Genomic DNA, 13,764 nt, shown 5'->3' with positions numbered 1-13,764 from the left:
ATGCTAATCTTGTAGTTAGCAGCCCAATGTATAAATATGAATTGACTGCATGGTAATGAGTATACCAATATTTTATAGCAAAATTGTTTAAACAGAAGTTGTTCTTTTGCTTTTACTGATAAGTCATAAGGTTACAGAAATTTAAACAAGCATTTTAGAATCAAAGTTTTCGTTTTACTTGGATCCACAATGAACACTTATGGACACCGAAGTTGAGAAATCAAACGGTGTATTGCGGTGGGCAAATCTACTATAAAAGCCCTCTTAATGTGTTACAAAGCAAAGGTGTTACTTGGAGGATGACTAAAATTGGGCCTGACTCAAGCCATCCAATCACCTCATGTGAGTGTGAAAGCTGGACAATAACACTGATGTATTTGAATTATGAAATTGAAGAATACTGAAAATACCATGGCCAGAAGTCCTGATGGTATAGTGATACCCACTGGGCTAACCTAAATGTCAGCAGTTCGAAACTACCAGCCCCTCCATGGGAAAAAGGGGCTTTCTACTCCCTTAAAGTCAGGCTTGGAAAGTCACAGGGACAGTTGTACCCTGTCCATTAGGGTCTCTGTGAGTCGGCATTGACTCAATGGCAGTGACTTGAGTTTTTGCCAGTAAGAACCAACAAATCTGTTTTAAGTGTAGCCAGAAATTATTTCTTGGGAAATTTATGGGCTGATTCCAAAAACCCAACCCAATCCTATTGTCCTAGAATGGAATTCCAACTCCCCCTTACCCTCGAGTATTGGAACTGCCGCATAGGGCTTCCAAGTTTGCAAAGCATACAGCCACAGCTTTCTCCAGAGGAGGCCACTGGCTTCAAACCACTGACCTTTTGGTTTCCACCTGAGGCCTTAATCACTGCGCCAATGACTTAAAAAAAGAAAAGGAAAAAGAGAGTCCACCCCAAATTCAGTGCATTCAGCATGTAGCAAGGATGGAAAGACTGGGCCCCTTGTACTCTGGACAGGCACCAGTCCCTGGAGAAAAGAATGAGACTTCAGATGAACCCACAGGCCGCAGTGATGGGAGCAAAAATACAACTGGGAGGGTAGTGACGGGCTGGGCAGTCTTCTGTATTCATTCTACTGTACACAGGGTTGTTATGAGTCAGAACTGACGCAACAGCATCTCCCACACAGGAAATTCGACTTCTGTGTTCTAAAATTCTGGATCCAGAAGACTTGCAACCTACTGGCCAGTGGTCTTCCTGCATTTGGTGTTACTGCACGTGTTTCAGGAGTTTGAAGAGGACTTGACAGATTACAGACATATGGGCTAATATTGGACTTATGGACTTCATCTGGACTGGGATGTTTTCTCAGTATTCAATTGCTCTTGTATATAAACCTCTTTCTCATATGCATACGAGTGTCTGTGAATTTGTTTTTCTAGGCTACCCGGACTAACACAGTTATCTTAGTTATCTAGTGCTGCTACAGCAGATGTACCACAAATGGATGGTTTTAATGAATAAAAACTTCATTTTCTCACAGCTTAGGAAGCTAGAAGTCTGAACTCAGTGCTTTAGACCTCAGGGAAAGCTCACTATGTAAGCTCTCAAAAAAAAAAAAAAAGGTTCTTGTCTCTTCCGCTTCTGCGTCTTAATCCCTTGGAGATCTTCACGTGTCAAGGGGTCTATCCCACTCCATGTTTCTACTGCTCTCTCGTTTAATCTCCATTATATCTCAAGACATAGACTCAAATGACACCCTATAATATTAATCTTATCTCATTAACAAAGATGATCCATTCCCAAATGGGGCTGCAACCACAGGCAGAGAAGTTAGGATTCACCACACAATTTGGGGAGCTAAAACTCAGTCCCTAAGAGTTTACCTGTGATACTGACAGGCTTAAAGGTGCCCTCGTTGGGCTAACTATAAGACTAGCAGTTCAAAACCACCAGCTGCTCTTCAGAAGAGAGACAAGGGGTTTCTACTCCTATAGAGTCACATTCTCAGAAACGCACAGGGGCAGTTCTACCCTGTCCTATAGGGGCACTATGAGTTGGTATCAACTGGATAGAAGTGAGTTTTCATTTTGTTTTTCATTATGTTGAACGGTGTAGCCATTCACAAGTAAGATTTCTTATTCTGCCCTAACACTGGGACACAGCTATGTGCAACTGTATTGCTCATTCATATACACAGGCATGCTGTCAGATTGGCATGTGGAAGGGGGTCAGCAAAGAAGCCCAACTGAGCATCCAGCAGCCGTAGCTGACAAGCTTGTTTCTTTATGTCTGGTTGCATCAGTATTTTTAAAACTTTTTGATGGCACATAGCAAGATGTACAAAAATATTTATTTGGCATGAGATGCATTTTTCCTCTATTCTCTTCTTTCCCTTTTGTAATATTGTCTGTAACCCCTAAACAGATTTCGTAACAATGGGTTATGATTCAGATACTAATAAAATAAACCTGGCATTTTGATTATCCCCATGAAGTGATTTAGAATGCCACTGTTTTCTGACACATGGTCCCCCGGAGAAATATAAATATTAATATTTCAGAGAGAAGTGAGGCAATATTAATACATATTTAAGAATGACTCGCTGTGGGTGGTGGGCATGTGGCGCATTATGAATGTCTACAGCCACCCATGTGGCCTTTAGGGATCTGAAGGAGTTAGTTACATCTTTTAGTTCTATCTTAACCATACTACTGTAGTCAAGAATCTACTGTGGTGGCATTCATGAATTTGGCGATATAGCTGTTTCTGGTCCGCCCCGTGGTAATGACAAAGGGTGAGTGTTGTTCCCTGGATAACGGGTTATTTACTTCACTGGTTTACTTTATTAGTTATGGCTGATGCTCAGGAAAAGTTTGTCATATTAGGAGAAAAAAAACCCAACACTTTAGTTCAAGAGCAGTCAAAAAGATGAAAATAACTGTTCATTCATCTTATTGAAAAAACTCCAAAAGCCAAACACCAAAATGTGATAATAGCTAATGCTGGTAGAAACAGACTGGTAGATTTAGGCTAATTTATCTTTTTTAAAGAATACAGGAAAGATAGTATTCTTTTTTTATATACGGTAATTTTCAGAGCATAAGAGTTACTTGAGGAGCTTTGGTGGCCTGGCGGTTATGCATTAGGCACAAGTCTTTCTACTTCCATAAAAACCTAAGTCTCAGAAACTCACAGGGGTAGCCTACCCTCTGACAGGTGAGTAGGCATCGACTCAATGGGAGTGTGGTTTGGGTCTTTGGAGTAGTTACTTGACTTTCCTGAAATATTTGGCAAGTTCTCTTTCCTGGAAGCACTCTTGTTTTCTATGACTACCTGGTTTCACCCATCTTTTTCTACCAACTCATTCTAGCTCTCTAAAGGGTCTTTTCTCCTTCTATGTCTTGTCCTCCTGCCTATTCATTCAGTGAACTCTCCCTAGGTGATGTAATGCATTTCCAAGGCCTCAATTACTATCTGCAGGGTAAATCTCCCGTTTTCTTCCTGAACTATATTATAACTACAGGATCCTGGGCGGCGTAGTGGTTTATGTGTTGGGCCCCTAACTGCTGGTTCCCAGTTCGAAACCAGCAGCCGCTGCAGGAGAAAAACAAAGGGGTTTTCTACTCCTGTAAAGAGTTACAGTCTCGGGAGCTCAGAGGTAGTTCTACCCTGTCCTATAGGGTCGCTATGAGTCTCGGCATTGACTCGATGGCACTGAGTTTGGTTTTGAGTTACAGTACACCTATCTCCTGGCATACTGGAAATGCGCCTATCCAAAGGACTGCTTTTCTCCCGCGGAAATCTCCTTCCGCCTACTGACTTCCCACAGCAGACAATTCTCATCCACCCAACCGTGGAGCTAGGAACCTGGCTTCCCAGAGCCCCCCGGATCAAGTGAAATAGACAAGAAGTGTACAAATTCTGGGCGCCTCCTCTCTAGAAAGTAAGTTTGGGAAAACTTAAGTAAACAAAAACTGCATAGAAGACAGTCACTTTTAAAAGTCAGGCTCCTCCCCACTGTTTGACTTGCTCCATGCAGCTTTCTCAGCTGCAAGTCTGGTCCTCACTCAAAATCGGGGGCGCGGGCGGCCAGCAGCACCGCTCCGGCTTCGGCCCTGGCCCGCGGGGCAAGCAGGCGAGCGGACTCCGGGTCGCGTCAGTCCCGCGGTCCCGTCCGGAATGGGTCGCCCCAGTTCCGCCTGTCGAAGCTCTCCTCACCACAACACGCGAAACCCAGAGCAATCTCCCGAGGGTCCCCTGCAGACAGATGCCCACGACCCTACAAAGCCCGCGTCTCAGGCCCGCGCGACGCCCGGCGCGGGCTGCGGACCTGCGGGACGGGTCCCTTTTCCTCTCAGCCCTCTCCATGACCCAAAGCTGCAGCTACCGGGGCGATGGCTGCCCGTTCCCTGAGGCCTTACCTGGAACCTGGCCCCTGTCTGCAACCCGGCAGCCGCCGCTGGCCAGAAGCCTTGCCTCTGGGTAAGAGTAACTCGCCCTCCCGAGAAAAGCCGGTGGGAAATCGCGGCACAGCACACCTTGCAGGGAGCCGCCATCTTGGCTGAGTCAGACTCGGCCCGGGCGGGGCAAGGGGCGGAGCCTGAGCGCCGCGCACGCGCAGATGCTCTCCGGCGCCAGGCTGTCCGACGCGCTTCCCGGACGTTTCCAAAAGGGGGCGTGTCTACGTCCCAGGTAGCCGGTTGCTGATTGGGTGCGGGTAGGGGGTCACCCCCTTGGACTGAGGAGGACATCGCCCTCCAACTGTACGTGTTCAGGACGAATTGCTAGCCGTGTGCTTTCCAAAGCGACTTAAAAGAGTTTGTGGAACGGTGGAATTAAAGAATAGAATTTCAACACACACACACCCGGAACTCTTGGAAGCCACGTCTTTTGCCTTGGTTGCGGTTGTTGGATACTGCCATGTCTCTTCGGACTCAATGCGACACAGCTCCTTCGAACCACCCCCACCACTTTGCAGCCACTGGGTCAGTCCACCTCCTTGAAGGTCTGCCTTGCTTTTCGCTGACCCTCTAGTTTACCATACATAGTGGCCTTCCCCAGACTAGTCCCTCCTGATAACCAATCCGGAGTACAGGCGACATCCTTGAGCATTCCGACTACTTCTTCCGAGACAAATGTGTTCCTTCCTCTGGCAGTCCGTGGTATGTTCTATATTCTTTGCCGCCACCATAATTCGAATACATCAGTTCTCTGGTCTTTCCTAGTCATTGTCCAACTTTCACATGCATGGGAAATGTTTAAAAGACCACAGCCTGACCCAAAATGTAACCCTTCCTCCGCTTTTAAAATGTAGGGGAGTGGCGGTGGGGTGGGGGAAGTGCCATGGTTTGAATCGGGAGCACCTTAGAGCTCAAAAGTAATATCTGCTTTTTAACAGTTTAAAGGGGTCTGTTCAGCAGGTGGAGAGGCCTGGTGATGCCATGGGTTACGTGTTGCAGCTAAACACAAGGTCAGCAGTTCAAAACTACCAGACCACTCAGTGGGAGAAAGATGAAGCTACCTAGTGCCTCTTGGTAACTCACGGGGACAGTTCTACCCTGTCCCAAAGGGTCACAATGAGCATGAACTCAATGACAGTGAGCTTTATAGTTAATCGGCATACTTTGGCCTCCAGGCTTGTGTACCTCTCGAATGCAGTCACCTCTCAAAGTCAACTCACAAACACGATTAATTCTCCTGGAATCCAGATCTTCAGGCCTTGGAATTGGGATGACCCACCTATGTCATTTACCCTTGAACATGTCCTCTTGAGCCTTGAAGAAACTAGTCCCTTGAAAGCCACTTTACAGTTCTGCAATCGTTACATGCCATCAAGTGGGTTCTTAACGGATAGTGACCCGTGCACAGCAGAAGGAACCATGGCCATCGTCTGGCTAGTGTGCACATTCATCTTGCCTCAGACATGGTGCTCTTTAGAAGAATTCGGTTAGTTTCAGGTAACAAACGCCTGGGTCAAAGTGGAAGCTGTGTCTTAGATTAAACTGTTATCATGAAAACGCTGCCCTGACCCCGTTTCCGTGGCAGTGTTGATGGGCCGAGGCATAGAGTCTTGGGAGGCTCTTTCGGAAGGAAAGTTCCTGGGTTCTTGAACTGAAAAAAAAAAAAAAATCAAGCTGATGAGTTCATAAATAAATGTAATATTGTGAAAATGTTAATTTTAATATCTCCACAAGGCTATTTAGTCAGTCCTTCCTTCTCATACCCATTGCTGCCCCAAAAGAGGTTCTCCCCAAAATGTTTGAGGTGGCCATGGCCCTGCAGGCGACCCGCAACTGTCTCATTAGTTCTTATCCTATTCTAACACGCACTTCTCCTCCCCTTCAGTCCTTGATCATTCTCTCATGAATTCCTGATGGTCAGCCTTGCTAGTGTGAGTTTACCTCCTCCCCGACAGCCACTTCACGGGTGGAAGACAAGGCAGTCTGTTGCAGAAAATATTTATTCTCTGAAACCCTAAGGAGCAGTTCAACTCTGGCCTCTGAGTTGCAGTCAATTCCCAGTCAGTGGGAATGGGGCGGGAGCATCCTTATGGGTCCAGGTCAACATTCTCTTACTCTAGCAAGCACCCACCCACTCAGGCTTCTATTGGGTCGCCCAGAGGAAATTATCCTCAGGGAGGCACTCCCTTTTACATTGTTTCTTAACTATGTAATGCACACGCTAAACTGGAAACCAGTGGGGACTCCGCGTTGCCTGACTCTCCGCAGCATGAAGACTAAGCCTTGCTTGAAATCCACTCATAACTAGATAAAGAATTGTTGAAGGGTAATGACGATGCCTTGCCTCTTGAGACTTGTGTGCTCCTGAAAGAACTCCATAGGGTTTTCTACAAAATGTGCATTAAATAATATATTAAAATTTTTTTAAACCAACTCACTGCCATCGATTCATGGTGACCATATAAGACAGGGTAGAACTGCCTCTTTGTGTTTCCGAGACTAACTCTTTAAGGGGGTAGAAAGCTTGTCTTTTTCCTAAAGAGCTGTTTTGAGCTGCTGACCTTGAAGTTAGCAATTCAAAACATAACTACTATACCAGCAGGGCTCCTCAAGAAACAAGTTAAACTCCCTAAAACAGGTTTTAAGCATATTTATTTGGCAGATCAAAAGAATGAAAAGCACAAATAGGAAATCTGGGGTCACATAGAGTTGTCAGGCAAATATGAGGGGGCTTCAAAAAGGTCGTGAAATGATGGAATTGAAAGGTTGTGGAATTTTCCCACAATTTTTTCTAAGATCTTTTGTCTGTGCCACCTGTTATCAGCATAATTTCATAAAACACAATACACATTTTAATATCAAACGGGTAGATGGGCGGGGGGGAGGTTGGAAGGACATAATCTCAAAATAGAAATGAGGACTTTCATTTAGTTATATGAAACTCTCACTATCTTCTTACTTTGCCATTTCTTGTAGACTTGTGACACTGTCGCCCAAAATGTCAGAGGTTCCATGGACAAGCATCTGGGACCCAAGACTTTCTGGGTCATTAAAGCCGATGCCTCCAGCAGTTCTTATACATTGTAAAATTTAAGAAACAAACCTTAGTGGGGAGAAGCTCAGCAAGTAGAAAACCAACAAATAATAAGTACGGAGAAACAGAAGTTATACCCTGTTAAAATCTCATTGGTGTGGAAGCAATATGAATTAAGGATATACTAAAGGTAGGGCTGGGGACTTCTGGACCTTCTTTTACTTTTTTTTAAAAAGTTGGTTTTCCAATCTATTACTAGATTGCAGTAAAAACATGTTTCCTAATTTTATTGGCAGCACATGTACTATTGTCGTTGTTGTTGTTAGGTGCTATCTAGGAGGTTCTGACTCAGAGTGACCCATGTACAACAGAAAGCAACACTGCCTGGTTCTGCGACTTCCTCACGGGGGTCCCTACCCTCGAGCTCATTGCTACAGCCACTGTGCCAGTCGTCTCATTCAGGGTTCTCCTTGTTGCCGAGGACCCTCTACCTTAACAAGTATGATGTCCTTCTCTAGGGACCAATCCCCCCTGATGAAGCCTCACAGTCCTTACTTCTAAGGAGTATTCTGGCTGTACTTCTTCCAAGGAAGATTTATTTGTCTTCTGGTAGTCCACAGAACATTCAGTCTTCTTTGCCAGCATCCTAATTCAAAAGCACCAATCCTGCTTCAGTCTGTCTTATTCAGTGTCCAGCGTTCACAGCGTGTGAGGCAATTGAAAAGACCGTGGTTTTGGTCAGCCACACCTTAGGCCTCAAAATGGCATCATTGCTCTGTAGCAAAAAGATCGTGTTAGAGATCTTTTGAAGCAGGTTTATTGAATGCAGTATGTTAGCTGATCTCTTGACTGCTGAATCCATAAGCATTGACTGTGGATCCAAGTTGAATGAAACCCTTCACACGTCAGCCTTTTCTCCAGTTTTCATTATATTGTCATAGGTCCAGTTGTGAGGATACTTCTCTCTGTTGAGGTGCAATGCCAACCGGCCACGGTGCTTTGCTCTTTATCAGTCCGTGTTTCAAATCTTCATGTTTTCACGAGCAAGGTGGCGGCATTTGTGTACCCTACAGAGTTGTTGAGCCTTTCTCCAATCCTAGTGTCACCGGCTTCCTTCCAGGGGGCTTCAAAAAGTGTGTGGGAAAACAGCATTTACAGGTCGTGGAAGTTGGATGTTCTCGCATATAGTCAAACTTACAGGTTAATTAAATACGATGCCATGATACAACCCCGGTGTACACCTTGCCTGGTTGAAAACCTTCTGTAAAGTAGAGGGACATCGGAGGAGAGGAAGGCCCTCAAGGAGATGGATTGACGCCATGGCTGCAACAATAGGCGCAGGCACAGGAACAATTGTGAGGATGCTGCAGGGCGGGGCAGTGTTTCCTTCTGTTGTGCATCAGGTCACTATAGGTTGGAACAGACCCGATGGCACCTGACAACAACAGTATCCTTTTGCCCTGTTCAAGTGATGTCTCTTGCCCTGTGAATAGGTTCCTCGTGAGCACAACTGAGGGTTCTGCAATTCCTATTCTTCACAATATTATCCATAATTTGTTATTATCCACATAGTTCAATGACTTTGCATAGTCACTAAAGCATAGACATACGCTGCTCTTCAACACGGGCCATCTGGCATCAGCAATGGTATCTCTCATTGCATGTCTTCTTTCTGAATCTGGATTGAATTTCTGGCATTTCTCTGTTGACACATTTCTACAACTGTTATCGTCAGCAAAATTTTACTTGCTTGTGATATTAGCAATACTGCTTGATTGTTTCTACTTTCTGTCGCATCACCTTTCTTTGGAGTTGGCACAAAATATGGATCACTTCCAGTTTGTTGGCCAGGTAGCTATCTTCCAAATTTCTTGGCATAGATGAATGTTTCCAGTGTTACATCCATTCATGGAAATATCTCAGTTTTCCTTCCATCAATTCCTGAAACCTTGTTTCTTGCCGATGCCTTCAGTACAGTTTGGACTTCCTCCTTCAATTCATCACTTCTTGATCATCTGGTGCCTCCTGAAATGACTGTACCCTTCTACTACTGCATTACATTTCCTGCACAGTCCCTAGCTTTGGGGGAAAATACACTGCTCACTGCTATAGATTGATGTTAAGTACATAACTTGAAGACAGAAGAAGAGATTGAAATCAGAAATATACTGATAAATATTGGAAATATGAATGAAAACTAAAAGTTTATCAGGCAGTCAAAACTTTGATTTATTTACATTTCTCTCCCTTTACTGAGCACCTAATCTATTGTAGAAATCAGGCATTCTGAGTACCAGGAACACAATCTCTCGGAAGTCCAACAGGAGGGGGTCAAATTTTATGTAGCTGTTGGGTTGCAAAGTCAACTTGCAAGAGTAAAAAGAGTCAACATTTGGCACTAAGAAACCAAATACTGTTGAGATATGGGAGAGCAGGCACGGCTCAATGATGCTCAGCAGGGTGTAAACTGGTCGGCCCTCGTGAAGCCACCTCTCATTCATCAGCCCTATTCCTTATCTCTCAAATATCTCCTTATCTGACATTTCAGATTTAGGACAATGGTTAAGAAAATACATTGGACTGTTTTGTGCATAAAATAATGTAAATTTGTCAAGACAAACACCTGAATTGTGTGGCAAGCATAATGCTAGCTGGGATGGCTAAGATTCGTATCAACTTGGATAGCCATGATTCTCAGTGGTGTGGCAGTTGCATAATGTTATATGGCAGTTACGTAATGATGTAGTCATCCTCTAAGGTGTGATCTTATGTGGTCATCCTGTATTTTGACGTAACAGTTTGGTCTTTGGAACCTAACACTGTTGAGAAGTGAGAAATAGGTGTGTAAAGCTAGGAGCTCATAAGATGAACACACCCCACAATTCATCGATTCCATTCCAGTATCCGTGGCCATCAAGACAGTTTCCACTTACAACAACCCAAGAGATGCCAGTGTAGAACTACGTCATGGGGTTTTCAATGCTTGGTTTTTCAGAAGTAGACCAGCAGGATTTTCTTCTGAGACACCTTTGGTGGTACTCAAATAAACAGGAGCATTAACCAGTTGTACCATCCAAGGACTCCTCTTAATCTTGTGCCCTGCAAAACTGTTTGCACCCTGCACCAGGAGGCCTGGGTGAGGATGTGCTGTACAGCATTATTTTGTAACCCAAATCATCTGTCTATTGATGGAAGTATGGATAGATAGGAGAGCAGCCTCCGCCATGGCGATGAGTGAGGCACAGCTCCACATATGAATATGGATGAGGTGTGCCAGGTGGAGCAAAAAACAGGTCGTCCTGTCATCACGCATTATGCCTCCATTTACATAAAGCTTCAAAACAAGCAAGATATTGTTTAAATTTTTTTTCCTATATAGTAAAACCAAAAAGTAAAAAGAAGCTAGTGATACACAAGAAATTCAAGATAGTACGTCCCCAGGAGGAGGGAGAGGGATGGCACAGGCAGGGCACACAGGGGGAGGGGGCTGGGCAGTGGCAGCAGCTTCAATGCTACAGCAGTGCCATTTATCTTTAGGTGAGTGATGGGTACACAGGTCTAATTTATTCGGATTATGGAAATTCTCTAGGTATCTGAGGGTACATCAAAAAGCATTGCTATACTTTGAAACTCTTATGAAACGAAAAGGTCAAAATGTAAAGATACCATTGCTTGACATCGTCTGTCTGGGTCTACACACTTCCAGGGGCCGTGTTCTCATCTCTGTGACTCGGCTTTGCGCCATGTCGAAATGGCCCTTTCAGCATCTTCACAGGGCTCAGATCACGCTCCTTAGAAATGTTCTTGGCCATTTGGAGACAAAAAGAAGGCCACAGGGGCAAAGCCAGGGCTGAACGGTGACTGGCATAAAGCTTCCTAGCCGAATTCTCACAGGACAGCCCTTGCTGTCCATGAAGTCTGAGAAACCGAATAACATGGAAGCTGCACTCTGTACCATTCTGGAGACGAGCTCATGGGACAGACTGTGGCTTTCGGCTTGTTCCCTTTCTTTGGAACATCCAATCCGCAGCCCTGAGGGGAGACAGCCCTGTGAAGAACCCACCTAGTCACGGACACTTCTGGCTCACAGCCATGAGATTAGGCCAACTGGAAAGTGGATTTTTTTCATATTTAAGGTTTCATTAAAACATATTATTATAGATTCATATGTGCTTTCAGTGATCAATCCTATTGACAAAGTTACATAAAAGTATGCTAGGATAGGGCATGGTAATATATAATGTATTTTTTAAAGTTTTTTTAATTAATAAATCTTTTTATTGGGGCTCATACAACTCTTATCACATCCATACATACATCAATTGAGCAAAGCACCCTTATGCATTCGTTGCACTCGTCATTCTCAAAATTCGCCTTCCACTTGGGTTCCTGGAATCAGCTCGGTTTCCTTTTTTCCCCCCTCCTCCTCCCTCCCCGCTCTCCCCTTCCCCCTGCTCCCTTAATAGTTTATAAATAATTACTTTATCTTATCTTACACTGCCCAGCGTCTCCACTCACCCACCTTCCCATTGCCCATCTCCCAGAGAGAAGGTTACACATAGATCTCCAAGATCGGTTCTCCCTTTCTACACCCCCTTCCCTCCCGGTGTCGTCACTCCCACCGCTGGTGTTGAGGGGTTCATCCGTCCTAGATTCCCTGTGTTTCCAGATCCCTACTGCACCGCTGTACATTCTCTGGTATAACCAGGTCCGCAAGGTAGAATTGAGGTCATGATAATTGGGAGGGGAGGAAGCGTTCTAGAACTAGAGGAAGATTTTGAGTTTCATTGTTGCTACACTGAACCCTGAGTGACTCATCTCCTCCCCACTACCCCTCTGCAAGGGATGTCTAGCTGTCTACAGATGGGCAGTGGGTCCCTATCACACACTCCCCCTCATTCACGGTGATGCGATTCCCGCCCCCACCCCCCACAGACACTTTTGTTGTTTGAGACCTGGTCTCCTCTGCCCTTCACGATCACCCATGTTGGTGTGCTGCTTCCATGTGGGCTTTGTTGCTTCTGGGCTAGATGGCCGCTTGTTTGCTTTCAAGCCTGTAAGTCCCCAGACGCTATATCTCTCAGTAGCCGGGCACCATCAGCCTTCTTCACCACACTTGCTTATGCACACTTTTGTCTTCACTGTTTATGTGAGGAAGGTGATCACACAATGATTGTTTTTGTTCCTTGGTGTCTGCTACCTGGTCCATTCAACACCTTGTATTTGCTTAGGCTGTGTGCTTCTTCTCTGTGGGCTTTGTTGCTTCTGAGCTAGATGGCCACTTGTTTGCCTTCAAGCCTTTAAGACCTCAGGTGCTATATCTTTTTGACAGCCGGGCACCATCAGCTTTCTTCACCACGTTTGCTTACACACACACCTGTCACACTGGAAAGTGGATTTTTTAGCCAACTTTTCCTATGACCTTCCTGACAACCTTTGTGAGATCTTCAGCTAGAACCACTGCTTCTAGAGGCCTGACCCCAAGAAACCTCGAAATATTAAAGATTTGTTATTTGAAGTCACTAAAATGTAGGGTAAAGTGTTTACACAGAAATAGATGACTTAAACACACAGGCATTTGTTAGAAATGCACATTCTTGGGTCCCAGAAAAATGCCTTCCTAGTAGTTTAGGGTTCTAGCTTTGATGTAGGCCAACTTTTAACTAAACCCATACAGGAGAGTATACACAAAGAATAGCTTGAATGGACATGAAACCTGCAACTTAGAAAGTCTAGTGATCTAGGCCACTTCCCAGCTAAATAACTAGTAGATATTGGAGAAGAACATGGGTAATGTAAATTTCACTAAAATATTTAAGAGATTTTACATTAACGGTCATTTTAAACATAATGATTTTTTCTGAAGCTTCAATAACAGTCTAAAAATGGAATGTGTCTCGGCCTACAAGCAGATCTAGTCTCCCAAGAGGCTTATATTTTATCATATTAAATTAATTTGAATAAATAGCATATAGAACTTATATTTTCTTTGATTTTTTTCACAGTGTTCAATATAGACCCAATCCATCTACATATGCTCTTTACCTCCGGCTGTCAATTATGTTTGCTATAAAAGAGACAGCACTTAGGGAGCTGTCAGTCAAAGCTGTTGTGATGCTTCAAGCATCATTTCTGCAGGCTTGGTTATCAAAAATAAAACAAATTTACATGGAACATAAAGGTAGATTGATCGCACTGTTTGCGATGCATTGAAAATGACTTGGGCCAGTCCCAAAGGGACAGGTACAACATGAGTCCCCTGAGGTAAGTACAATCAGCATGACAGAAATGGGGCATTAATCCACCCAAGG

At 44.5% G+C, this 13,764-nt stretch overlaps 1 protein-coding gene across 1 annotated transcript in view; it reads right to left on the bottom strand.

The window, feature by feature from the left end:
- The window catches only part of MRPS9 (mitochondrial ribosomal protein S9), a 62,167-nt gene extending 57,634 nt beyond the window's left edge, over positions 1-4,533 (bottom strand). Inside the window, exon 1 of the mRNA XM_075563336.1 lies at positions 4,381-4,533. Within this exon, the coding sequence (XP_075419451.1) occupies positions 4,381-4,515 (135 nt within the window). The 5' untranslated portion in view covers positions 4,516-4,533. The remainder of the gene's footprint in view (positions 1-4,380) is intronic.
- Positions 4,534-13,764: the final 9,231 nt, after the last annotated feature.

Source organism: Tenrec ecaudatus, chromosome 11 (assembly GCF_050624435.1).
Source record: "Tenrec ecaudatus isolate mTenEca1 chromosome 11, mTenEca1.hap1, whole genome shotgun sequence".
Taxonomy (NCBI): Eukaryota; Metazoa; Chordata; class Mammalia; order Afrosoricida; family Tenrecidae; genus Tenrec; species Tenrec ecaudatus.
This window is presented reverse-complemented; position numbering and strand designations above follow the sequence as displayed.